Raw genomic sequence first — 27,320 nt, 5'->3', positions numbered from 1 at the left:
AAGTGACAGTAAAGAATTTTACATTGTTATACAAAAGAAATCTATTTCAAATAAATCTATTCTATCTATGAATCAAAATATCCAGGGAATTAATGATATTTTCATCATTAATAATAAATGTTTCTTGAGCACCACATCAACATGATTTCTGAAGGATCATGTTACACTTAAGTTTGGAGTAATAGCTGCTGAAAATTCCGTTTTGTATCACAGAAAGCAATTATATTTTGAAATATATTAAAATAAAAAAAAACAATTATTTTAAAATGTAATATGTTTTCACAGTATCACTATTTTACTGTGTGTTTTGATCAAATGGACCTTAAATAGATAAAAAAAAATCTTACTGACCTCAAACTTTTCAACGGAAGTAAATATAAAACCAATATATTGTGCATCCTTAATTAATTTTAATCAAATTAACCATCATCCTCCTTCAACTCTGTGATGATGAAAATGTAAATGTATTGGTGAGAGGCCTTCTGATAGCAAGATACTGTTGCTACAGTATTCATTTGTATTATTTACAGAGTTAGCTTCTTTCAAATGGAAATTAAACTTTCAATTCCGTCTAACTCTCACCTTTCATTTAGTTAGCTTTCAATTACACACTTCATTATGTTCTGTAATGAGTCCAGTGATCTGCCTGTACATTCCACCCTGAGGGCCTCATTGGGATAAATTATGCAATCCCATTTTGGGTCTGTTGCCACTAATAAACAGACGAATTCAGAGCATCATTTGTTCGTAGAATTTCCCCTCTGGATCCTAAGGAAAATCCAACAGAACATGAGCAGGCTACGAGCAGCGTGAATTATTGCACCTCCGTTTTATCTTTGTATCTTCAAACGGCTGGTGTCTTAGTGGTGCTCCACTCCACCGAGTACTTAGACGGACAGACAAGACCCAGTCTGATTGCTGAACTTTACAGCATGTAGACAGAGAAGCGGTGGAAGAGGTCACTTCCAGACAGCCTGTCCCCTCCAGTGTGCTTCGAGCTCATCTTCCTGCTCTTGTTCCACTCTGTGTGCTCGCCTGCGGCTTTCTGCCCGCCCTCTTCTGCATCTGAAGGAGAAGGAGAATAAATAATGAATCACGATGACAGCGAAGAAACTACATCTTTTGTTTGCACCCGCAGTGTTATATTTTCTCATCTTGTCTTGAACCCCACGTAGATGACCCACGGCCCGACGCAGGCATAATGAAGATCCGCGTAATGAGGCTGAGGAATACGAGGCCCCTAGTTAGATCCGAGCTGTCGGCACGGCGGCACTTGTCATTGTGTCGTTAATGACCATGAATAGCTTGTTCTCCTTTGCTATTGTTGAGACTGCTCTCGTGACGCTTGCGTAGCGATAAGAGTTTTTGACACTCCATGATCCTTAAGGTAATGTAAGCTCTCACCCTTGTGGGTTAGCAGGAAGCGAATGAGCCCGGTGTTTCATCCCCTCCAAAACAGGAGGTGTGGTTTAGATTTAATATGTGGGATTTAGCAGCTGTCGCGTTGTGGAGATCCTAATGCTTAAGTCCCTTTCCTGAGTGTCCCCTTTTCTCAATCTTTATTCTTTTTTGCCGTTTAGACCTTTTCTCTGCACTCTTGTGCTCTCGTTCTGAAGTTGAACCCTAAGTGTTTCTTCTCTCTCTTTCTCAATACCCAGGTGCCCCCTCTTTGCTTTGAGTCTGATTATTGGTCTGTCTGGTCTCCAGCTCTTTGGTTGTCTGGTTCAGTCGAGCAGTGATCTTCCAGACATCTCCAGGGACTGCAGCCCGTGGTCTGAGGTGAGTCCAACCGGGAGCCATCGCCTTTGCTCCTGTCTCTCCTTGTTTGCAATAACCATTCTGACAGTCGGATCCACACAGCTTTAATTCTTAGAAATCAGTGTTCATTAGAGTCACCTCCACTTCAAGAGGAAGCACAGAATAATTTGATGTCAGATGCCTCATTATGGTACTCCTACTTAAAGCCATGACAAAAGTATAATCTTTCATGCTCGAGAACCACCGCAAGTCTATGGGGATAAAAGAGAGCCACTGATGCATTTTGATTAGAGGCTAAGTGATCTTACGGTGCAATTCAGTGAGTCATAATGCATAGAATTTTCTTTTTAGAAGAAATGGCCTGATCATCTCTTAAAACTTATTTCTTTTGCCATCTTCCAGACATTTTACATTTACTGATATATTTTGGATGTCACTCAGTGTTTTCAATAACTGTCATGCTTTAAAATTTACCTGTAGTGGCTTGCTTTTTTTTATGAAAAGCAGTGTGGTACAACCATGTGGTAAAGACCATGACCGGCCAAAATCTTACCGAACAAAGAAAATTTTACATTTACTTATCAGTTGGTGTGATCACTTTAGTATTCGTACGTACGGTGTGATTTTGTAGACACCGAAATGCACAATAACCAACTGAACTACAATAAAAACATTGACAGCCAATCAGAATCCAGCAGACGATAATAGCAGCATGTGCTTAGAAACAGAATGATATCATCCGCTGGTGTGGACGCTTATAGTTGTCATAATTTATGACATGACTTCAGTTTCCGCCTTTGAATGAACTGTTATTGTAAGTGAAATCGATGTAAATGAACTGTAAACACCTTTCACCATGTAAACACCATGTCTTTAAGCAAAGACATGTCATGCAAATCATTAAATGGCATTAACAAATCGGGTGCTGTATATAGGCCGAACAAAGTATGTGTTTATTTGCTTGTAAAGTACAAACACGCACACTTAAACCTCACCAGGACGTTAGTGGTAGTAATTGTTTCTCTTTCCTGATCAGGTACATAATGGAGAGTTGCAGAGAAACAAGCAAACTGTTGTTCTTGTGTCCTTCTACAATTACTCCCTGCAGTTTAACATAATCAGTGCTTTCACGCTTCGTCAACTCATGCTTGTGCAGTGTGTCATTCACGTGCCCTTCTAAATCTGTCTCTGTCATGTCAATTCATCACACACACATGCTCATCTCCCATCATGTGTCTAATGAAATATCTTGACAGTTTAAACAAACGGTTCACCCTGTGTGATCTTAAAGAGTCCTTCATCACTTTTATTGGATTTATATCCTGAGCTAAGTGTGATACACTCACACAAGTATGTGCGAATATAAGGTGCAGAAAGACTGACGTATCAACCAGAATCGCACAATATTTGGACATTTTGAGATTATTATTATTATGTGTTGAAAGTTTTCATTCAAATGTTTGTATACATCTAATTTGTTTTAATCAAATTGTATTAGTCTCTAATACATAGTCTCCATCTGCCACCACACTTTGTAGTCATTGGCTGTTGACCCATTTCGGTCAACTGAATATAAAGACACATGCATACCTAATTCTTGAATTCATTGATATTGTTCTTAAAAAGTCATCTCTTTTCACTCTACTTCCAAGTATGATCCAAGGGCTCCAATTTATAAGAATGATAAAGGACAAAAAGTGCCCTTGTCTCTCTCTTACTTTCTCTTTCTCACTCTCATTCTCTCAGGAGGAGTCATGGGGCTGGTACGGGCCTACCCATTAGCCCTGCCTGTGCTGGCTGTTCTGGGCCTCATTATCAGCGCATGGAGCCTCAACCCAGATGACCCTAATGTCTGCAGTCACTGGGAAAGGTGAGAGAGGGGCACTCTCCTGTGTTAAACTCCGTTTTACCATCCATTTCTCAATTGCAGGATTCACACTGCGTAGTTATTCCTCTCTGACATGCCAGAATTTTGTTTTGGTCAAAAGAGGATTGAAATTTCAGTGTAGTGAGTTATGTTTGTGTAATTGTTTGAGTTATAATGGGTTGTGGCGGTGTTCAAAATTAATTATTTAATGTACATAAATTGTATATTGTGTGTATAATTAATTAATTAATAATACAATATTACCTAATGGTGGACCCTTTTAACAGACTGTGCTGACACCAACATTTTTATTTAAAAAAAAATCAATGTACCTTTATAACACTATACTTTTGTTTTCTATTACCATGCCATTAAATTCTATAAAAGTAGTTAACACTGCATTTTGGGTGTTTCTAACACAACGGCTGAAGGAGTGATGGCAGAAAAATCTTTCTCTCTTCTAACCACCATTTTCCTTTTTTGAAAAGTCATAGAAACACAATTTTTCTTCTTCTTGTTTTGCTATTTGAACAAATGGGAACATATATTTGTGGTAGTAAACATTCACCACTATAGCAGTTTACTATGAAGACGTCCACTTCTGTGAACCCTGGAAATGTGAAAAGGAACTACTCCTAATAATAATTAATATTAAGTATAATCAGGGTGTGCTTTGTGAAAAAAAAAAAAAACCAGAAGGGGGTGGGGGGTTGTTTTAAAACATTCTTATTCATAAAAATAAATCATGAGAATATGAACCTCATCACTGCATTTGCAGGAATTATATATATATATATATATATATATATATATATATATAATTATATATATATATATATATATATATATATATATATTTAACTCATGAAGTAGCCCAACACAATATTTTTACTCTAATATCTTTGTCCACACATATGAACTGTGTTCATGCACAACGAAAAAACATGCTATTAATAAATGAAGGAAATATATCAGCCTCTGCTGAACACGCATTGATTGCAAAGTTAAACCATCACAGTAGAATTATCAGTGGAAGTCAATCTACCGCACTGAACGTCTCAATCACGCCACAGCACATCTAGACGCGTAAACGCGTCTTTACATTGACTTAACACTGAAATCACTCACACCAGATGCTCAAGAGTGATCAAAAAACCTTTGCTTTAGCCTCAATTGAATGTAACACTGTATGTGTGACTGGGACACTCTGCTTGTCATCATAGAAACAGATAATCAGATTGTGATGTTTATTCCTGCTTCAGCAATATGTTGAATATGCTGCCTTCTCTTCTTTTCGCTGCCCAGCGGACCTGCAACCATCTCGCAATTGTTGATAGGCTATTACTAGTGAGGTGTAACCAATCGGATAGCGCCGTGGACAGGACATTGAGTTGAATGGTGATTACAGAGTGCATGGCTGCGGCAGCTAGAAGAGCCAGACCAAGAAGCGCATTTTAAAATTAAATATACTTTAATCAAACCACAGACCTGTGACAAGTTTTGTGATCCATCTCGCTACTAGTGTAGTAGCATTGATCACTTTGAGAGGGGGATAAATTTATAAATAATAATTAAGTAGAGGCAGGGATACATTGACCAAAAAGGGGGAAATGTTTACCCTGGGAAATTATACCCTGTCCCTGAGTATGATTATTATTCAATTTTTAACCATTTAAAAACAATGTTGCGATACTGCTCACAGGCTACCTACTATTTTAAAAAAAGTAGCTAGCTAAAATATAAACTATGATTGTCTCAGTTAGGACTTATATTTATAATAAAGGCAACTTATAAAACTAGGATACATTATTATTTACGCAATAAGTTGAATACACACAACTAAGTGCATTCCATTTTATAATACAGTAGGTGGGGCTAGAATTGGTGAATTATTTTGTATTAGTACATTTTTCTAAATAGTTGGAATGTCCAAGCACTGTACTTGGATTTTCCAATGCATTTCATTACTGACTCTGTTCACTCAGTTGAAGAGCTGTACTATATGTATTCTGATAAGTGCCCAACTAACAGTGCCAATAAAATGTGAAAATATGATTTTGCTGTGTTTTGCCAAGATTATCACTACTTAAAAAAATAGCTTATTACTAGAAAAAAATGACACCATTTTGAAAACTGATGAGCTACTGAAAAAATAGGTGATTCCCCATCAGTGTTTGTATGTTTTCTGAGATAAAATGTTATTCTGGATACTTGTCAGAATGTTACATATTGAAGTATGGCCTTATTTGTTGAGTTGAATGGATACTTGATGAACAACAATGGATAAACATTTGCCCCTTCTGGGTTGACAAAAAGAATGTGTTTACAAGCTGTATGGATCAGTCGCAAAACACACACAATGTGTATTTCAGCTCTGTTCTGTTATCTCAGAGATTTAGAGGATCTTCATTTGTTTGTTCCTCTATTGACTGTATTCACTTTTAATGGCACAGTTGAAGAGATGTAAAGGATTGTGTTTGGGAGTGTTGATCTGGTTACACTTGCCTACAGGTATTAGGTTCAGTCACTAAACACACAGAACAATATTGATGTTCTTATTATCAACCTTGTAGAGTGTGTATGTGAGTCGGGAGAGAGAGTAAGGATATGTTGGTAAAATAAAACAGGCAGAACAGCATTCAGTTGACTAGAACAATCTGTTTTGATTGAACCTATTGCTTGAAAAATGATTATTTGTAAAGGGTGTTATCAGTTATGACAAATAAGCAGGAGCGATTGCCTCTGCAGAGAGGAGGACAGAGGGCTGCAGAGATGAATGAGTTTCAGCATTGGTTTCCTGAAAGAATATTTCGGAGCTTTAATGTCGTTTTGCTGGCAATACATTTGTAATGTTTTCTTCATGGATTTTGTGATAATACATCTTGTTTTTCCTAGAGTTACTGTAGCTTTTGAAGGGAAACATTATGCTTTTCACGTTATTTGAGATAACAAGTTTTGAAGTTCAAGCTGAATAGATGAACACATCTCTGAATAGTGAATACTAAGTATTTAATGGTTTGTTTCTTTGGATTACATATCTTCACAATACAGTTGATTATAAACTTGAAACTACCAGCAAATACTTTGTTTCTCAGTAACATCACGGTAATCACGTTTGGGAAATTTTAAGTCCCCAGAGCAAGTTTTCATATTTTTCTCTGGTAAATATTCCTCGGGTCGGTTTATTACTGTATATGCAAATACGTAAAAGTCCTGATTACAAAAAAAAGACCAAAACTATATGCCCAGGACTAAATTTACAGTTCCTTTACCACATTTTTACCATTAGCGGGGTAGGTTGTCCAACTGTATGAGGTAATTTGTCACAGTAGATTCCTGCCATTAAACAGCCAATTAAAGGATTTAGGTGTATAAGTGTATAAATGAACAATTATGCAATTAAAGGACTTACCACAAAAATGTGTACAAGGTATCAAGCCATGTCAGATATTACATATCAATTTTATGAAATAAAAACTTCCCCAAATGCCGCAATAAAACTGTGTTTTGGATTAAATCTACCTTTGTTAATTGACCCTGTAACTTAACATATTTTAACTTGATTTTAAAACTTCCAAGGAGGCAACAGGTTGACATAATTATACAATTTTATTTAAAGAATGTAATTAGAATGCAACAAACTAAAATCAAAATGTAAACTGAAATACATATTTCTTTTCCCCCCTCAATAACTATTATTTTTATTGATAATCTTACAAAATCTTGAATCTTATAGAATCACAAAATAAATTGTTAAATTAATTTAAAATATACACTCCCAATTTCTTTTAATAAATACGTTTTTGGGGGAAAATAATACATTTCAATCAGCTTTGAATATTGTATTGGACAATGAGAGGTCTTCATGTTAAAAAATAAAAATACTAAATGTATAGAGGGTATGCGCGTGACGTCACTGTTACTCACAGTGAGTGGCAAAAAGACTGAGCGGCTGTATTTGTTTTCAGCGTGAATGCCGCGAAAAACAAACACAACACATATAAAGTGGGAAAGAGCTTTTTGATTGACTGTACAACTAGATTTTGACAAAAAATCAGAGGTATATTTTTTACAGACTGCTATGGAGCAAATGGATCGCTGCAATTCACAGAAACAACTAGACTCCAGACAACACTGATATAAGTGATCACCTTGATTTAGACCTACCTATATTGTATTTATATAAAGCGTTCACAGGCAAATTTGCTTTATGTTTAGGTCTATATTGCTTTAACTTCCCCGGTGTCGAAATCAGGCAAACATAAATGTCAGGCAACACGATTCCTGGCTGCATGTCAATATCCATTGATCACTGGATCTTTAGTAAGTTGTAAGGAACACCGTATTGAGTCCAACATTTAGTTTAAATTGATAAAATTGTTTGTTTTAGTCGCATTTTCGCAGTTTCCCCTATTAAACCCAGTCACGCAGCAGATCTTTTGCCACTCAGTCAGACTGAGGGGGGTTGTTCCGGCGGGAAAGTGACGTCAATGCATTCCCTCTATTACTTGTTTTAATGTTTTAAAGGGGGAAAAAAGATATTTACTTAAGTAAGAGATTGAACATTTATTTTTGGTCTTTCCCTCTCTCAGCTACGCAGTGACGGTTCAAGAGTCCTACGCTCATCCTTTTGACCAGATCTACTACACCAGATGCACCGACATCCTCAATTGGTTTAAATGCACCAGACACAGGTGAGCGTGACCCCGACTTTTGATCTGCAGTTGTCACAATTCAGCTCCATGGCAACAAGCAGCACTCTCCCACTAGACACATAAAAATTAAGATGCCGGTGTGCCAGTCTTTATCACCGAGAGTTAATGTTACCAGCCGTGATTGTAGTGGTCAGAGTCGAGATGGAAATGGCCATTTGACTGTCACCCGACATTACATCGGTTTTAATTGCTGCATTAAAGACTTTATCGTCAGTATCCCTGCTAAAAGCTGTGGGCCCAATGAGTCACTTTGCTGCAGTGTAGCATTCAGAGGCGAGATGTCCTTCAACGAGCACAGAAACTTTTCCTTAACTCACTTTAATTATGTTTATTTCTCCTCTTTCCACCTTCTAGGATTATTAAACAAATAGAAATGTCCTAATGTCCTTGTGGAGTTCACCAACCGGGTTATTGATGTTCATGCTTTCTCTTGTGTGTACGTGTACGTGTTTCCATCTCAGAACCAGCTACAAGACAGCTTATCGGCGTGGGGTGAGGACCATGTACCGTCGCCGATCACAGTGCTGTCCTGGCTACTTTGAGAGTGGAGACTTGTGTGTCCGTGAGTGTCTTTAATATTTTGCTCGCTTATTTCTCTTAAATAAGCACAGTTCAATTTCTCTTTCTTGCAAGTGGTTACGAGCACAATAAAAGCATTCATCTGCTTGAGCTATGTCCTCTTAAGCCTTGAACCCTGCTCCTTCCTCCAGAAGCATTCATCAAAATCTCAGACTTCTTTGAGGCATTTTTGCAACTGCATACTTCAGGCATAATTTGTGCCTTTCATTACCGGTCCTACTCATATTGGGTTTCCTCATATATTCAGTTTAAAAACTGCCAGTACGCCATTACAACACTGTTAATAGCATCTGGTTATCGCTCATTTTTTTCAGAAAAAAGAATCTTGAGTGATTCACTGCAAATACATTGTCCTAATTCCTCTCGTTCTGGAGATAACACGCTAATTAAGGAAATAACAACTTTCCCTTGCTGTGGCCTGAATGATAGATTCAGAGATTATTTTATGAGCAATGAATGTCAAAAATGTCGGCTTTTATATTAGTTTATTGTCTTTTCACACTGCCAAGACTGTAAATGTGTGTTTTGTTTCTCAAGATTGGTTATTGTGCTGGCCAGACTCATTAATCTTTAATGCGCTTTAATCACAAATGAACGAATCCCGTCAGTCAGCTCAGACCTTTGGCTCGCACGGTTCAGCAGTTGTTTGACAATATGCAAAAATCTCTGCGTGAAAGGACCTCACACAGGACCGTGTCAAGGTGATGAGGTGAATGACAGTCTTACCGAGCTCCAGGGAGGGGATAAAAATCAACGCACGTAGCTTAAGAGCAAATGGGATTTGATGTCCTCACAGCTACTCGGCGTTATTAACAAGAGGGCGGGACAGGCTTTCTGATGGATGTCTGTCCCTGGGTGGATGGCTTTTCTTCATTTTGTAACACTGACCTATGGTCATGTATTTAGGTTCTAAATATGTAAGATTGTGATGAATGTATTCTGTGCCAACTGTTCGTCCACTCTTAAAGCATCTTGACATTAATATGCATAATGTCATGTAATTCTTCAGCCTGAGCGTTGTAAATGGACTCCAATGAGAATGAACATATTTAACGATCTACATTAAGCCCTGATATGGGACGCTGTAATATCCAGCTCTGCAGGATTCATAAAAAATTATCTTCAGTTCAATAATATGAAGAAAAAAGGAAAAGCCACAGATGGTGTGGTCCGTTTAAATGCTGATTACAAACCCACAATGCTGTTTTATGAAGTCACACTAATTTATAATTAATTTTCATTTTAATTCCACCATATCAAAAAGAATTTTCCATTTTACTATGGAACAAGCCATGAGAACCAGCAGCTGTTTTGCTGTCATTGTGTCACAGGGACCTAACCGGCATTGTCAGTAAATGCTTTTGATTTAAACGCTTAGTCATTTACATATGCCACAGAAAACGCTTTTTATTATCCAAGGACATTTTTAATTTTACTGTTTCACACCTTGCTCTCTTGACAGCAGGCAATGAGCAGTTTGATATCTAGCAGTGATTTAATTGATGTTTTCTCACACTGTTTCTCTTTTTAGCTTTGAAATAATTCATTCATCTATAAACTAGACTTCTGTTATTTTTCGAGACCTGTTTTTTTTCACAAATGGAAAGAACACTAAAGGAGTTTTTTATAGCAGAATGTCCAAACTGCTCCTCTCCATGCAATGAAATTACATTCTGTGAGTAATTATTTAACCTTTTTTTTTTCTACTTTTATGGTGATTTATATAATATAATTTGTATATAGTATAAATGTATTTATTTATTTATTTTAAATGTGAGATCCCCTAATTGCCATCCACTTTCATTCTATGAAGATTAGATTTTTCAAATGTTTTCAATTTGAATTGCACAGAAGAAAGAAAATAAAGAAAAGTTGAGCGTGAGTAGTTGAAGATCAAATGTTTTATTTTGGTGTACTACTCCTGTACTAATTTTACTAATATTGCATGTGAATAAATCTTCTTGAATTTTCTTTGAATGAAAATTAGAATTGTGAACAATAAGAAAAAAATGTAAATCAACAGCTTGTTCACCAGATGTTGTTCTTTCGTTACTAAAGGTCAGTGTAGAAAGGAAGAGGTTTCAACAATGACCTTTAGTAACAAGACATTTTTTTTTGTGGCTGATTGCGAGTGACCATGGTCTGTTGAAGATAAAGTTGATCTCATGTTTCTGTCCTTATTGAGTGGGATTGTGTCCAGCTCCGCCTGTAGCCTGAAGGCACTACTAACAACCATGGGATTAGGTGCAGCTGGGATAGGGATCAGTTTTGACATTGTCTGGTGGTTTGAGTGGAAGAAGGCAATGACAATAATCAATAATGTTCTCATTACCACACAATAGCTGCAACAATTTCATGTTAACAGTTGCTGCTGTAATGGAACCACACCATCTGTGAAGAAGATGGTAGACATGTTTTTTTTTCCCTCAGTGACCTCTATACGTTTATTTCCTCTGTGCTGTTTAAAACATAGCTGCACATGGAGATTAACAAAACATTCTTTATAAAAGCAGATTTGATCAGACGAGCCTTGTTTGAAACCAGTAGCACTTCAATTGTATTCTCACTCTGTTCATGCAGCAAGATGCTACTGTGCCTTACATTAAACCATGAACAGTCTAATTTCAGTCTAAGGAACTGAATTACTTGACGCAAGAATTGTTTATTGTGATTATTTTAAAAAATATATATTTATTGAGCATTTTCTTTGCTTGTAATAGTTTTATAAAAGTAGTAAACCACTAAACGCTGTGTTTTATCTGTTTTGCTTCCCATAGATTACCTGTTTTTGGCATTGATTGTTAATTACTTCCTTTTATTATTTCATTTGTGGATATATGCCTATTTGTTAGGCATTTAGTAAATAGTTCAATAGTTCATATTTTTGTCCTGACTTTATTTGATTTCTGTGTATAATTTGACCATTGAATGTAATTATACTGCAAAAAGTCTAATTAGGTGTGTTTTTGCGGTCGTGTGGACACCTTAGAGAGGTATGTGGATTTTATGTGGAGGTCGTTTTTTTTGTTGTTGCTGTATCTGCTTTGTATATAATCCTTCTGCTCTCAGTGGCAGGATTAAGAGCTTTGTGGAACTAGCTATGTTCACTTCGCAGGGACAAGAGAAGGTATTAAAGCCATTTTCATCACATATATGTGGATCTTTGCTTTTCGCTGTTCTTCTCGATCTCAAAAACCTTAGGGTTTATCCTTGCATGTGCCTTTTATGAGCTGCTGTCTAAGTAGAATCAGTCCCATGTGCATTAGCTGCATTTTAAACCAACTAAACCTAAACCAACACTGCCTATTGTTGCTTTGAAAGTGACATGTTTGCAGGTTGTTTTCTGTGCCCATACTGAGGTGCCCATAACATTTGAGTCATTTAAAGAGCAACATGCAGGTTGGACACCCCTATATAGCATAGTGTATGATGATGATAAAACAACTAGATTTTCTGAACTGGAGTAATATAGCCATTAACGATATTTTGAGAAAAACTGATAAAATATCTTCCGCTTCTATGAAGCACTAACCGGAAGTGGCGAGGGAGTCAAATTTAAGTCAAATTTAAATTTGAGTTCAAATTCAAGCTCAGGTTACAATGGATGTGAATGAAGAAACCGAGTTCTCCGATGTTGACGAACATGCCTATAATGGCCCATGGGCCTGTAATTATGAGCCTCCTAGGCGAGATAGAAGTCAGGGGGAGATCGGGGTAGGAACATTGGGCAGAGGAGAGAAGTAACGTTAGAGTTGTGGTGTCGCTAAAACCAGTGGCAAATATGGCAAGCGACTTGGTGAGTTCATGTAAGTTAGCACCGTGGCTAATGCTGGTTCATCTACTGTATGGCTAGTACCTTGGTGTTTTGGAATAAATCTGCTTTAGCAAACATACGTTCGACTTTGTTCTTGATTAAACATCCATTTAGATTGTCTTAATTTAAGCCAGCCGTTCTGTCTTCTCACATTTCTACACTGACAGTGATTATGCAGTCCATCCAAGCTGGTTAGCACTATCTACATTGACTAATGACCATGCCATAACAACAAACAAATAATGACAATACCTAAGCTACAATAACAACAGTCTATTGGCACTTTTCCACTGCATGGCACGGCTCGCTCGATACGGTACGGCTCGGCTCACTTCGCGTTTCCACTGCGTGATTAGACTCGGCTTGGTTCGCTTTAGCTCGGTTCCCAGATAGCAAACTGACATTGAATCAATGTGGAACCGACGTTTCTCATGACATCGAAACAACGTTGATCTGGCATTGTTTTGCTCATCGAATTAACATTGAACCAACATCAGACGCGCCATTCTTCAAAACTAACGGAAAATCAACTTGAAATCAACATCATTTGAACGTTAGGAAAGCAAACCAATTGCGTTGATTTTCAGTTAGTTTTGAAGAATGGCGCGTCTGATGTTGGTTCAACGTTAATTTGATGAGCAAAACAATGCCAGATCAACGTTGTTTCGATGTCATGTTTCCACGTTGATTCAATGTCAGTTTGCTATCTGGATTTGCTTTTCAACTGCAGTTAGTGATACCATTTAAAGCGAGTGAAATATGCGCCACAAACGACCGAGTGTGTGGTAACCTATGGTGGTAACAAACGCACCAAAACGCACCCATGACCGAAAAGCCTTGTTTTTCCTAGAAGGAAAATTATGGACACGATGTCCTGACAGCACAAACACAATAATTTAAAATTATGTCTTCTCTAAAACTCGATCTAAAACTCTGTCTCTCAACTGCTCTAACTACATCAACACCCAACAATGAGAAAGCGGACCACGAGCGCTTTTGTTTGCCTCGGCCTACGTCTTATGACACGTTGCTAGCGGGAAAGGCATATTCCAGAGCCTTGCACATTTTCATCAATATCTCTACATCAAATGAGATTTCATTAGTAATGTTTACATGTGTGTTTTTAAAAGACCTCTGCAGACAATTTAAAGTATTAATTCAGAAATAAATTCAACCTGCATGTTGCTCTTTAAAGGAATAGTGCACTTAAAAATTAAAATCCTGTCTTCATTCACTCACCCTCAAGTTGTTTCAAACCTGTATGAATTTATTTCTCCTGCTGAAAACAATGGATCAGTGTTTCCTCTACATTCATTCTCCCGTGGCGGGCCGCCACACTTAAAATCCTCCCGCCACGGCTACAGCTTCTCAGTGACGTCAGATATTCTGCATAGTATTATGTTATTTTGTTAAGCCCAGTGGCGGCTGGTGAAAAATATTGGAGGGGGGGCTGAATAAGAGGGGGGTCTGGGGGTCCCCCCCCCAGAAAATTTTGAATTTAGTAGATGTGATTTCCTGCATTCTGGTGCATTTTTGGCCTTAGGCCATGCCCTTACCTATACCAATAAAATAACTTAAACCAGTCAATACCAATGGTCAAATAATACAATAATAATAATAACAGTTTGACAGTTACTGATAATGAACAAGTTGTTTATTATGCTCTGTGTGCTGACAAAAAAAGTGCAAACGCATAATATTGATAAATTATAATATAGGTAATACAAAAAATAATAGATAATACAACAATCAAGTTTAATCAATCCCCAGCTGTAGATTACATATTTTTGACAAATTGACAATTGGATAATGGATAACAATGTGTTGATACTAGAGAAAGAGAGAGAGAAAAGGCTGTGAAAGAGAGGGTGGGACAACATTCTTGCGGGTAACACCCAAGTATGAGAAGAAAGTTGATTTTAACTAGTATGAAACACACAGTAATCTAGCTCAGAACTTAAAAACATCAAAAACAAAGCAAACACACAGGTATTAATATTCCTATAACTATTTTAATATCAAATGTGTGTGAAACAGTGTTTATGTGTGTGTGTGTGAGTGAGTGAGTGACAGAGACAGACAGGTCAATTCCCACGACTTACTTTACATTATTTCCACTCGACGTCACTGACGCTGCCATTCTGCTCTCATCTGAGGTAAAAAAATGTCCCGTGGTGCGCGTGCACGGTGCACTCCCCTAATCTGATACTGTGGGCGATATTTTCAGCGCCCCAAACCATAAAATTTGACGACGCTGATTGGCGAAATATAAACTTTTTTGCATAGCAACCGGGGAACTATTGGCTTAAATTCCAGTACTGTGGGGCTGAGCGAACAGGCGCCCTGAGAAGACAGCCTATTGGCTATACTACTACACCAACATGATAAAAGTAACGAAAGTGAATGCAAATATCATTCTGGTGAGTTCAAAACACTTTTCAAAGTAAAACCATTATTAGCATATAATTAACATTGATTATTTTTCAAAATGATAAATTATAATATATATTAAAAAAACAGACAGACAGGTCGGAGGGAGGGCGGCGCCCCAGCGCCCTCTATGGGCGAGCCGCCCCTGGTTAAGCCCCACTAAAGGCATAAAAAACTTTGTAAAGCACAATCAAGTTTTCACCCTATATTCCAAGACTTCTAAAGTCATTGCATAATGTGTAATTTTAGTCGCTAAGTTAAAGTTAACGGAAAGTCATCTCGCCTCAGTCATTCTCCATTCAGAATTCACACAGCTCGTCGCGTTCGTTTGCGACACGACGACACTCTCTTCAAGGTCAATATTCCCATTATTACTTCATTTGTAGATAAAGCATAAAGGTCTATGGTTTTCATAAAATGACTTTATCTTGCTGGAGTGGAGTTTATTGCCCATACCTTTCACAATCCCTTTAAGTAAGATTACAGCATGGAGTCGAGAGAGTGCTATTGTTCTTCATGCGCACTGAAATTTAAAACTGTTAAAAGAAAAGGCTCAAAAAACTGTTGCATATAGAATACACTAAGCATTAGTGCTGCACGATTAATCATATCGCAATCGTAATAGCGATCTCAAACCTATGCAATTATATAACGCAAAATGCCGCGATTTTATATGAAATAAACAAATTAGGGCTATTAGCGCAGCATCTCTTCTTTTTTGTCATCCTTTGACTAGTGTTACACGATCCTGCTCTTATTCGTGCAAATGCCTTTTCGCATTTTGCACGACAAGAACTGAAAAGCTGCCTGTGAATGCCCTAAATGAGACGCGCGCCATAATGCGCATGCACTGACGCGTGCCAGAATACAGTTCTCTTTCGAGCTTGAACGAACAATAACACACACAATTATGCCAAAATGTCGTTTTGTCGAGTATCTTCATAACGTAAGAAAAGTCTTAAGGACGAAAAGAGTTGTGCTATGCCTATGAGGCGCATGTGAGATCCGCGTCTCGGCAACGGGTTCTCTTAAAGCGCCAGCAGCGAATAAAGCGTTCTGTCAGTCAAGTTAAAAGAACAAAGGGAAATTAGAAAATTACTCACTGATCTTGACTAAAGAACTTTTGTAGCTTTAATAAGGATTATTCTATATATAATTTATAATTCATGCAGCACAGACTGTTTGATAACTTTATTCAATTTCTGTATCCTACCTGTTAAGACAGGAAGGGCACAGGTAAATATGGTTTTTATTATGGGTTTATGTGGGGATTGTTTGAAGATCACTTAATTTAAAAGTTGTTAATTTTTTTTTTAGCCTAATAATTTTTTTAAAAAAGTTGATAGCTTTCACTCTAATGATGGTTTGGTTGATGGTTTATTGATCATTATAGGTGTTATCAATCATTTAGCTGTTGTCTGTAGTTTGAGTTGAGAAATAAACATTAATACACAGAATGATCACTAATCTGTGTGTGCATTTTACTTTAGAACCAAGCAAGTTGGACTCATGAAACCATTTTATTATATCGGAATCGCATATCACAATTGCAATATTGACCTCAGTAATTGCAATGGCAATATAACTTTTTCCCCAAATCGTCCAGCCCTACTAAGCATATTATAGATATAATCCCTTCGCTATGTTCTTTTCAATGTGAAGCATTGCTTGCTGTGACTTGGTGTTGCTTCAAGTGCATCATTCTGCACACGGGATGCGCATGATCGATTATAATACTTTGGGGAGACAAGGCCCCCCCACCGGGGAAATGGGCCTGCCCCCACAGCTTGGAAAAATCCTAGAGGAAACACTGATGGATACTTTGAAGAATGTTTGTAACCAGACAGTTGATGGACTATGGAAGCCAATGGGGTCCGTGGAGTGTTTGGTTACCTACATTCTTCAAAATATCTACCTTTGTGTTCAGCAGAAAAATTAAATTCATACAGGTTTAAAATAACTTTAGGGAGAGTAAATGATGACAGAATTTAAATGTTTAAGTGAACTATTCCTTTAACGTATGCACTCCGCCTTTAAATCCCATACTGTCAGTGGGCTTAAATGCTTTTTAACACAGAACCTTTAGTCAATGAGTTCATTCCTGCCATATTGCAACACTAGCACTGCTTTGCATGTGTGAATTGTGCATTTAATGTTGAGGAAGAGACCTTGCTCATACTGAGCTGCAATGACTTTTCTTGGAGCCAAACTACATGTAGCCATCTGGTCAAAAGAGTCTCAAATAGTTAGTGATGCAGTATTAATGATGATATGTGCATGCTGCAGCTTCTTGCTGGAGGATAAGTTGCTCTAATAAAGTCCCATGGACCATCCATCACAAAGTAGATTTCTCATCTTAGTTTTAATGATGGATTAGATAAGATCATGCATTTGTTTGATTTTGAAATCTTTTTTAGTTTTATTATTAATAAGTTCATATTAGTAGTACATGTAACAATTACGTTATAGTAGATGCATACAGTAATAAACTTGGATGATTTAATGTGTTGATTGATTGACTGATTGTCAAACGGTATGTTTTGGCCAGATGAGTATTCAGTGTAATAATGCATGACAATTACAATTAGCTCTATTGTTACACGGTATGATAACTGTGTAATGAGATTAGCTCTTTATCAAAATGAAAAACATCATTTTTCACTTGAGCTTGCAGACGTAGTCTTTTTCTTGTGTAGAAGAAAGAAGATTCATTGAATTTTAATTAAAATGCAGAAGCTATTTTCTGAAGTATTATAGACACGAACATCAATTCAGGTCTTGGGAAAAGGCTCTCTTTATCCTTTCACATACATCATATAAATTAATTTTAATTTCCTGAAAAGATGTGACCAATTAGCATTTCTTCTCAGTTGTCTGATCAGAAATTGCTGATTGTAACAAAAATCAATCATTTCATCACCAGAGTTTTTTTTAACCTCCCTTTTGAGCATGTTGCATCGCTCCATTGATTTCAAGAAGTCAAATTGATGTCTTTGTCAGCAGAAAATGCTACAGTTTTTTTTTCTCTTTTTCTTAAGCTGGAGGAGAACTGGCATGCCTGAATATCAAGTTCTCAGTGCTGTGTAAATCCATACTGCATTATTTGCCAGTGGCAGGTTTAGCATTTTCTGTGTGTGGAGCATTTCTGCTCTAAGCACCATCCTCTGGGTATTTGGGATTCTCCCTCTCCCCATCCCGTTCCTGTGCTTATGTCCAATATTGAGGGCCTAGTCAAAGACTGAAAGAGTGATAATCTATAGCTATGCTTGCCAGGAATGAGTGAAAGTCATGCCTCATCCTTTACCTACTGCATCCAGCTTTAGTGTGTGCCAACATCAAAACATGCACACACATTAATTCACTCATATGAGCATGTTTTATTTGCTTGAACAATGATGTTTATTTTCATTCTGAAAATATATATATACACACACAAGTTACCGGTTAAAAGTTTGTTTTTTTAAATGTTTTTGAAAGAAGTCTCTTAGGGCCCTATTTTAACGATCTAAGCACATGGTCTAAAGCGCAAGGGCGCAAGTGGACTTTTGCTAGTTTAATGACTGGAAAAATGGTCGGCGCACACGTCGCATGATCTGAAAGGGTTGTCCCTATTCTCTTAATGTGTAATGGGTGTGTTTTGGGCATAATGTGAAATAAACCAACCAGAGTCTCATCTTCCATTCCCTTTAAAGGGGTGGTTGATTGCGATTTCACTTTTTTTCATTTTAAATAGTGTAATGTTGCTGTTGATGCATGAGCAGTATCTGCAAAGTTGCTGCGCTGAAAGTTCAGGAAGTTTAATGCCTACAAAAATGACTCGAATGGAACTACTTCTCCGCCCCCTCGTCAATATCAGGACCTCATCAGCATTTCTTTCACCCTTTTATTGTTGGAAAATGTTTGATCCAAGTGAGAATGTTAGTGTAAAAATTGAACACAGTATATGGCAACGTTGTTAAAAAAAAAAAAGAAAAATAATGGGAAAAAAGAAATCAAGAGACATTTAGAACAGATTAATATGTGCGATTAATCGCAAGTTAACTATGACATTAATGCGATTATTCGCAATTAAATATTTTAATCGTTTGACAGCACTAATATATATAAAAATTTCCACCCATAATTTATTTTATTTCAAATGCAGTGCATTCTAAATTTACTAAAAAAATATTTTTTGTTACTTACAAGATTCCCTTGAATAAAAATAATAAATCTGTCCCCTCCCCCTCAGTTTAAATATGTATAGTAATATTTCAAAACAATTTACTGGAAAAAGGATATTATCATAAGCACCACAAAATGTGTGGGCACCAAAATAATTCACTGTTCCCGAGGTGTTGACATTTAAGATTTGTGTCATACTTCAGGGCTCCTGTGAACGTGACAGAACTTGAAATATTGCTCTTTACTGAGTGGTTCTTGTGCGGTTTAGAGGAACACATTGAAGTATAAAGGGCGGAGAAGTCCCAGTACCAATCCCTTGAATTGATTTATGCAGATTAATACACACTCCACTATACTGCTACATAACACTTTATGAGTTTCTAAATTCATTAAATTTTCAGTTTGTGTTTCATTGTTTTATTGCGGTTAGGAAAGACTTCTCTGAGAGAATCTTAATAACCATATTAACCGAAAAAGATAAATGCCAGTCATCACATAGTGTTTATCAAGTTTCTTTCAACAAAATGCATGACCGGCCACATTAACTTGGCAGTACCAACCTTCACATATTTCATGGTCAAAGATAAGGACACGCCATAGCATTTTTTTTTCCTTCTTCCCGCTAAAATCTCTAGAAGTACTATACACTCTTCCGCCCTTACTTGTAGAGTCACTACTGATTCCAATCAAAGTGGATTGTTCCAGAATCTTTGGGGGTCGACTGTTTCCTGACTCCGATAAGAGCCTGTCGGTTTGAGTCCTGCTGGCCAGGTGACCTTCACTCCCTTAAACATTATTCATGCCTATATATTTTCCCTCTAATTCATCTTTTTCATCATCCTGAAAAGCATAAAAAGTGGAAAATATTTTTTCTTATTACTTGTCTGAATCTAAATATCTGGCCAAATGCGAGGTCCCGGGCAGGAATACTAATGCTATAGACAATCAATTCGATGCTGTGGTGTTCAATAGGAATGATCAAGAAAACTGCACACTTTGTAAACAGCATGAAGGCTGGCTGGCGCTGTGTTAGAGCATTGTGGCAAAGTGCAGGCTGATCAAATTTGGAGGGATTTACAGCTTGTTTCCTTGCGGCTGTGGCTGCTTACGTCGGCTCATTTTGCATGGAACAACCGGTTCATGAGATGTTGACCAAGGACTCAATCTCTTAGGGAATTGTTTAGCATGTGGTCGGAGTGAGCGTTTTAAACACGTGCTCTGGCGAGGAGGCATCGGTGACAGCCATCTTTGGAAAATAGCCAGTGCAGTCATTATCCTCCATATCAGCACATCAACAGACATTTGCGGCCGTCTAAATGATGTCTTACGGGAGGGCACAGACCTACAGTGTCTGTAAAGCATCCTGCGCTTATTCACATTTCTGCCTAATAATGATTTCAAACCACATTCATTCTCCTCAAAGTGTTTTACTAGATATTTTTTTCTATTTCTGCGACGTATTTGAAGCATTATTTTCTGTTTCTTTGTCTTTCTGTTGTTTTATCTCTGATAGCACGATGTACCGAAGAGTGTGCCCATGGTCGGTGTGTGTCTCCTGATACGTGTCAGTGTGAGCCAGGCTGGGGAGGACTGGACTGCTCTAGTGGTGAGTTCACTCTCTCATTAACTCTGAGAGCACAGTTCACTTCATTAAGGCCCTCTCACTCTCACATAGTTAATGGCTGCACCAGTCCCCAGATGCCACAGCAAATATACCATGTTTCTCACTTACTCGCTCCTCTCTCTTCTTGTGCCAGCTGTATTAAAAAGTAAAGCTGGAAATCATGGTGGAAGAATGTGTAATTGTGCAGCTGCATTTAAAGGTTACTCTCTGCGCTAAAGCTCTGAGAGGAAAATGACAGCTACTGTATGAACTAGTTTTGGGGATTATTGAATTTCTCCATGTTTTTCCAATTTTCTAGTTGTGTGACATTAAAAGGTGAATACTGTAAATCACTTTGGCACAAATTCTGTGACACCAAAAGTTCAAGTTACAGCTTTGATTGGTTCACGCAATGAATTCCGCCTATGATCGTGTTTACCGAGCTTGATGATTGATGATCTGAAAATAAGTTGATTATTAGAAAGAGTAGGTGAAGATCAGTTCACAAATATTTTTTTTTGTTTAAATTGATACTGACTTGAGTTCTTATTCAAGGCAGCTACTTGTTGACATTTATACTTGGTCTAAATAAATAGATCATTCATTACATTGTTAATGTAAAAATATATATTTAATATATATAAATATATTATATTTATATAATATATATATATATATATATATATATATATATATATATATATTTAATATATATTAAATATATTGTATTTATATAATAATAATATATATAAATATATATATATATAAATATATATATATATATATATATATATATATATATATATATATATACTGTATATATATATATATATTTGGTTTCTTTCTTCTTCTTTTTTTTGATGGTGAAAATAATGTTTATATACCACAACATTTCTGGTAGTGTAACTGAGACAAGCGTTTAAATTTGATTTATAAAAGAAACTGCCTCCTCATTTCAGAACACCACTGCATGCCACTGATATATATACAAGCAATTGAATCATAAGGTGTACTATAAATAATGACACGGTGTAATATGTCTTGTGTTGTTGTTCATTTGGGGTTGTATTTACCTATTTTTTATCAGACCTGCCAAGGACCAGATGATTTTTTTTATTATGCCCTGATATGTAAAACAATAGAATTCAACAGGGTGTTCTTTCTTTGCGTGTATGTGTGTGTGTTTTAAAAAATGTTTATATTTCAAATATATAATTTTATTGTTGAATGGCCATTTGAACTAATTTTTAAAACTTTTTTTTTCATTCGGTACACACACTAAAATTATAAATAACATATTTGCTTTACAAATAGGATTTAAATTCATTATGGTTAATTGAAAACAATATTTTTAATGTGAATTCCAATGATGAATTGTTTAGTCGAAAATGAGTGGATTATTTTAACAATCTTATACATGATCCATATCTGAGTATTTAAAGTTTAACAATCAAAGCAGAACTGCTTACTTGTAGTTAGAAACTGTTTTGATGGATGTAACAGTAAAATATATGTTGGGATCTCTGCCATTTGTGTAGTTATTTTCCGTAGAACTACACTGTAAAAAAATATTGTTGGTTTAACTTAAAAAAGTAAGTAACCTGGTTTCCTTAAAAGTTGATTGAACTGGAAAAAGTGAGTTAATACAATGAAGGACATTAATTTAATAATCAGAAACTCAAAATAATAAGTTATCTCAACTAAATAAATTATTTAAGTTGATTTGACAAAAGAAAAAATCTTGAAAATATTTTTTTTTACAGTTTACTTGTTTTTTATTAAGTCTAAATTCCTTGATAATAATCATTATTGCAATCATTATTGTTTATCAATTTGATTGATTAGTTGTTGCAACCTTATACTCAATACAAAGCTAGTCAGGGTGATAAGTGACCAAAGGACAAATGAATGGAAGAGTGAATGGATAGATGAATAAATTGCTGGATTGATAAGTTGATGGATGGATGGGTGGATTGATGGATGTACCTGTATGGATGGATGGATTAGACAAAGCTGGCCTGTTTTCTTGCCCCAGTACTTGGTGAAATGGTCTTCATCACAATTAGAAAGATAAGTAGTGCACAGGGTGGAATCAATCTGCATGTGAAAAACAAATTGGATAATGAATTGGTTAACAGGCCATACCTCGATGGATGAAACATTGCGGGACAATATAGGAAGCCATCGACATTCACTCTCTAATCAACTAAATGATGAAAAAGCAGGTTGTAGGAGAGACTAGAGGTTAAGTGAGAAAGAGATATTGACTTGTTTAATATTTATGTGTTTAGAGGAACTTGAAGGCAGTTGGGACAACAAACTAAACCTCTTTCATGTAAACTACAGCAGGGCTGCAAACTTCTTGACCTTAGATTTGCGCTGAAGTATGCATGTAAATGTCTATAGTCCTTTCTGTCCAACATCAGTCACTGATGTACAGCTCTTGTCAACGTACATGACGACTGATATGCTGATTTTCTCATTCAAGACGTGTGTTTTGACCCAATTCGTTATTTTTTCCGGCTTGTTGACTCGGTTGTGGCTCACTTACTGCCCATATTTACCAGTGAATGATGGTTGCAGAAGGCTCTGTATGGATCTATGGGCATTTTCATTAACAAAGGATCCATTTCATGATTGCGAACAGTCTGTAAATCACCAGCTTTCTTTCTGAGACACTGGCCACAGCGGAGGAGGCGCAGGCACGTCCACCACTAATGACCTAGACCGATTTTCTACCGTTAAATCCACTTGCAGGAACAAGGTTCCTCGGTGGGGGACCGAGGAAAGGAACCCACCTCTGAAGTTCGAAGACCCTCCCTTGGGTACGTCTGCCTGAGAGCAACACATTCTTTTGAGCAGGTGCTGTTCTGTACTAATCCGCCTTATTAAAACAGACCTGGTGATTGAGACAGAAGCATTATTCATAACTTTAATATTTCCATACCGGGCGTTAGGCCAGGCTTTTTCATTTATGAGCTTTCATCTGTAGAAATGAGGAAGGGGAGCCAATTTTTAAATTAAATCTGACCTCTTTTTTCACTCGTACATAAATGGTGCATCATTTTTTTTTTCCTTTTTGCCATTCAAGGTAAAATTCTCTTCTCCTTCTCTCCCTCATGCGTGGATGAGTGGTGGGAACCTCGGCTGTCCCGGGGTGGATTCCGTCATCACATTTCAGGATCCTCCTAGCTAACAGAGACAAATAGTCATAGATCGTTAATCACAATCAGGGCTTTCGGTCACCGACTGAATTGCCTGCTGATGGAGTCAATATGGAGGTATGAGAGTGTGATAAAGCCGAGTATTATGTGCGTTCTGAATGAATGGAGTATATAGGATAATGCTAAGCAATGGGGATGATATGGTTATGAAAAACAGAGCTGCTTTTGGGCGACTGAAGAGCTTGAGAGTTGAAGTGACGAGCTTTGCGCTGACGCTCTGGAGCAGCATCAAAGAGGCTGGCCAGCGTTACTGGAGCAGCACCCACTAGGAGCCTGCTATTTGGGTCAGAAATGAAAACTGAAAGGTGGAGCTTATCGCCAGGATGAAGGGATAAAAACGAAATGAAAGAATGAGAAAGAGAGGGAGGAGAATAGAAAGGGCCTGTCAATTCGCTCCTGCTGAGGTCAATCTGCCATTGCCTAAAGACAATGTAGCCGTCAAGTTTGTCACTCTGCAAATGTGAAATATAACCTTGGATCGTTCAGAAAGCTTCAGGTTCAAGTCACTGCAAGGTCATCTGCAACATAAAGGCTTCTACACAAATCTGAATTATGCTCTTAAAGTGAAGCACTCATTTTACACGGTCTATTTAAGATTCCTGTGTCAAATTTACTTCCGCTGCTTTGGCAACATAGTTATTTATTTGATCATTTTTTCAACGCATTAGAGTTGGTGGACTGAAGGACCAAAGAGAATGCTGAGTTTGGGGAGTTTTTCCAGAAAGCATCTGCAGATTTCCCCATTTCATATTGATTAGCCTGCGGTAAAGATTGAGTTTTTGAGACAGTATATCAGCAGCTGTAGTCTTTATGATCGCTACATATTCATCAGTGTCTAGCTTGTCATTATGGCCAGAAATGTGGATACCAGTTTGGCTCAAAGCTTTTATTAAATATGATTAAAACATGGACATGGGCACTATGCCCATATAATTGCTTAGATGTATGTTGATTCTGGTTTAGTGGAGTCAATCAAGAAATTGTCTTTTGAGGTCCTGCATGGGACAGCATTTACCTTACACACAGGATTATCAATCAACATTTCTGTTTTCAAACTTTAAAAATCAAGCATGAAAGGATTTTCTAGTATACCCCCAAAACAAAAGCAAGACTTCGTAAAAACAATTAATAAAAAAAAAACTTTTGAATGATATTGTATAACTGTCACATTTTAAGGAGTCCAAAGACGAAGGTGAGTCAAAGTTCCAGTCCAAAGTTATTTAATAAAAGAATAATTCAGATAATCAAACACAGTGTAACAACATGTCTAAACGCAAAAAAATAGCCGACCATGATAATTAACTAAAAGATGTAATGATCAAATGAAATGCCATGGTAATTTATATAAAACTTAAGGAAAACTTAAACAAAGGAAACAGGTGACTGATGATAAACAAACTCAAAGTCCATGAAAATGAACCTAAACCAATTGACATGTGAGAGTAACACTGTTGCTGTGTTGTATTGCAACAGCTATAGGCTGGACTTGACAAAGCGACCGTTGCTAATCCAGTTGTTCTTAATGTCAGAAGTATCACGTGCGCTGGGAGTACATGAAAAAATAGAATAGGTCATCAGATGTGCCACGCTGCATTCAGTGTAGGCGGCATCACTGATTATAATGGGTTCTTTTTGTTTTTGTTGTGTAGATACAGTGTAAGATCGCACTGGTTTTTCACATTTCCAGTACTATGAATAGGTCTTTAAACATGAAAATATGAAGCTACCTTAATATTTCAAGACAATGGGATCATGACATTTGTGGGTCATCAAAAGTAAGAAAATCCATTGGTTATGTTTTATCCCACTTGACTTTTCACTTCACTTTACATTTACTTCAGAAATATGACAGCTATACTCATTATTTTTCCTCATTTTGCTTGCTTTATTTTTGTCGTCAATTATTTTCCAAATACATTTTTGAGAAGACATATTCCAGTATAATTAATTCCACTGAAGAACGTAAATTTCAATATTTACTGAAATGTAAAAAAAAAATTATAATAATGGGAAATGACTAATTAATACAGTTGTTTTCTTTAGATTAAATGCTTGTAAAGATTTTTTCTTTACATTTTTTTAGGGTAATTGTAAGAGAGCTGTCTGCAGCGCTAATGAAATTCTCTGTGAGGTTACACAATATATTATGATATGATTTTTTTCCCCCCACATTGCCCAGTCAGGGTGTTGAGTGGGACACAGTAACATTTGCATTGCAGAATATTATAGTCAGGTTTTGTGGCAGCTTGACTGCCATGGCAACAAAACAGTAGGACCTACTGGCAAGAGAGCAAAACATCATTTCATATTAAGTGAACATTAAGCGGTTGATAAGAGACAGATCATGTCTGATCGGCATTCATGTACAAATGATAACAACCGGTCATAATTTTAACACTTGACTTTTACCTTCTATACTGCTATTCAAACAATTTATTTCAGGTTAGATTGTACATACTAAGATACAGACTTGGTTTGACTTGGTTTAGCCAGATTTGTGATGGTACTGTAGTTATGCAGTGCACTCTCAACTAATGACTTCTAATGGCAGTTGTCTTGGGAAGTGTTTAGGAGCCAATTTCTCTGCATTAGTGCTGGTTGTGATGATGTAAAAGAAATGTGCGTGGGTTTTGAGGAAGAAATGGAAGGGAAGGGGTCGCCGCCGGGGAACCTCAGGGCTCACCTGCTCACGACACCTCATTTATCAACAGAGGCCCTCAAACAGATGGTGCCATTCCAAAGCCGCGTGAATATGTTGACATGATATGCGTCAAAGGGAGAGAGAGCGAATTGAACGTACCTGAACTTTGAATTTAACTGAATTGAATTAAATGCGACAGATGGATGTGTGATTAGAGTCGAGATAAAATTTTACATAGAAGGAATAAATACTACAAAGAAATGGAAGAACTATTCAATGTTCAAGAGAGGCAAGAAGTGAAAGTAAGCACAGGAAAGAAGGACACACACTCACCGACTCTCCTCAGTCATCTACAAAGCAGTTAAATAAATCATTCTCTCATTCCCTATTCTCTCATCCCTCTCTCCTCTCTTTGCCTCCTTTAATCTCTCTGCACTGCATCTGCTGTGCTCTCAAAAGCTCCAAATACAGACACTCCGCACCAGCAAGTCCTCTTTTCTCACACTTATAAGAGCTTTATTGGCT

At 37.0% G+C, this 27,320-nt stretch overlaps 1 protein-coding gene and 1 long non-coding RNA gene across 4 annotated transcripts in view; one reads left to right on the top strand and one right to left on the bottom strand.

Moving 5' to 3' along the window:
* megf11 (multiple EGF-like-domains 11) overlaps positions 1-27,320 on the top strand; it is a 114,956-nt gene that overhangs the window by 20,076 nt on the left and 67,560 nt on the right. For all 3 annotated transcript variants that reach the window (XM_089116426.1, XM_089116427.1, XM_089116424.1), the window contains exons 2-6: positions 1,659-1,779; positions 3,505-3,628; positions 8,218-8,319; positions 8,802-8,902; positions 20,841-20,933. In XM_089116426.1, coding sequence (XP_088972552.1) covers positions 3,513-3,628; positions 8,218-8,319; positions 8,802-8,902; positions 20,841-20,933 — 412 coding nt within the window. In that variant the 5' untranslated portion in view covers positions 1,659-1,779; positions 3,505-3,512. The remainder of the gene's footprint in view (positions 1-1,658; positions 1,780-3,504; positions 3,629-8,217; positions 8,320-8,801; positions 8,903-20,840; positions 20,934-27,320) is intronic.
* Positions 357-24,113, bottom strand: LOC148977433 (uncharacterized). The gene is made up of 4 exons (XR_016145387.1): positions 23,962-24,113; positions 23,729-23,829; positions 22,917-23,027; positions 357-1,065 (listed from the first exon to the last, which is right to left on the bottom strand). It is a non-coding gene; the product is annotated as an uncharacterized LOC148977433 (long non-coding RNA).

This window comes from Pimephales promelas, chromosome 10 (assembly GCF_988280905.1).
Source record: "Pimephales promelas chromosome 10, fPimPro1.hap1.1, whole genome shotgun sequence".
Lineage (NCBI taxonomy): Eukaryota > Metazoa > Chordata > Actinopteri > Cypriniformes > Leuciscidae > Pimephales > Pimephales promelas.
Note: the sequence above shows the minus strand (reverse complement) of the source record. Positions and strands in the feature narration are given on the sequence as shown.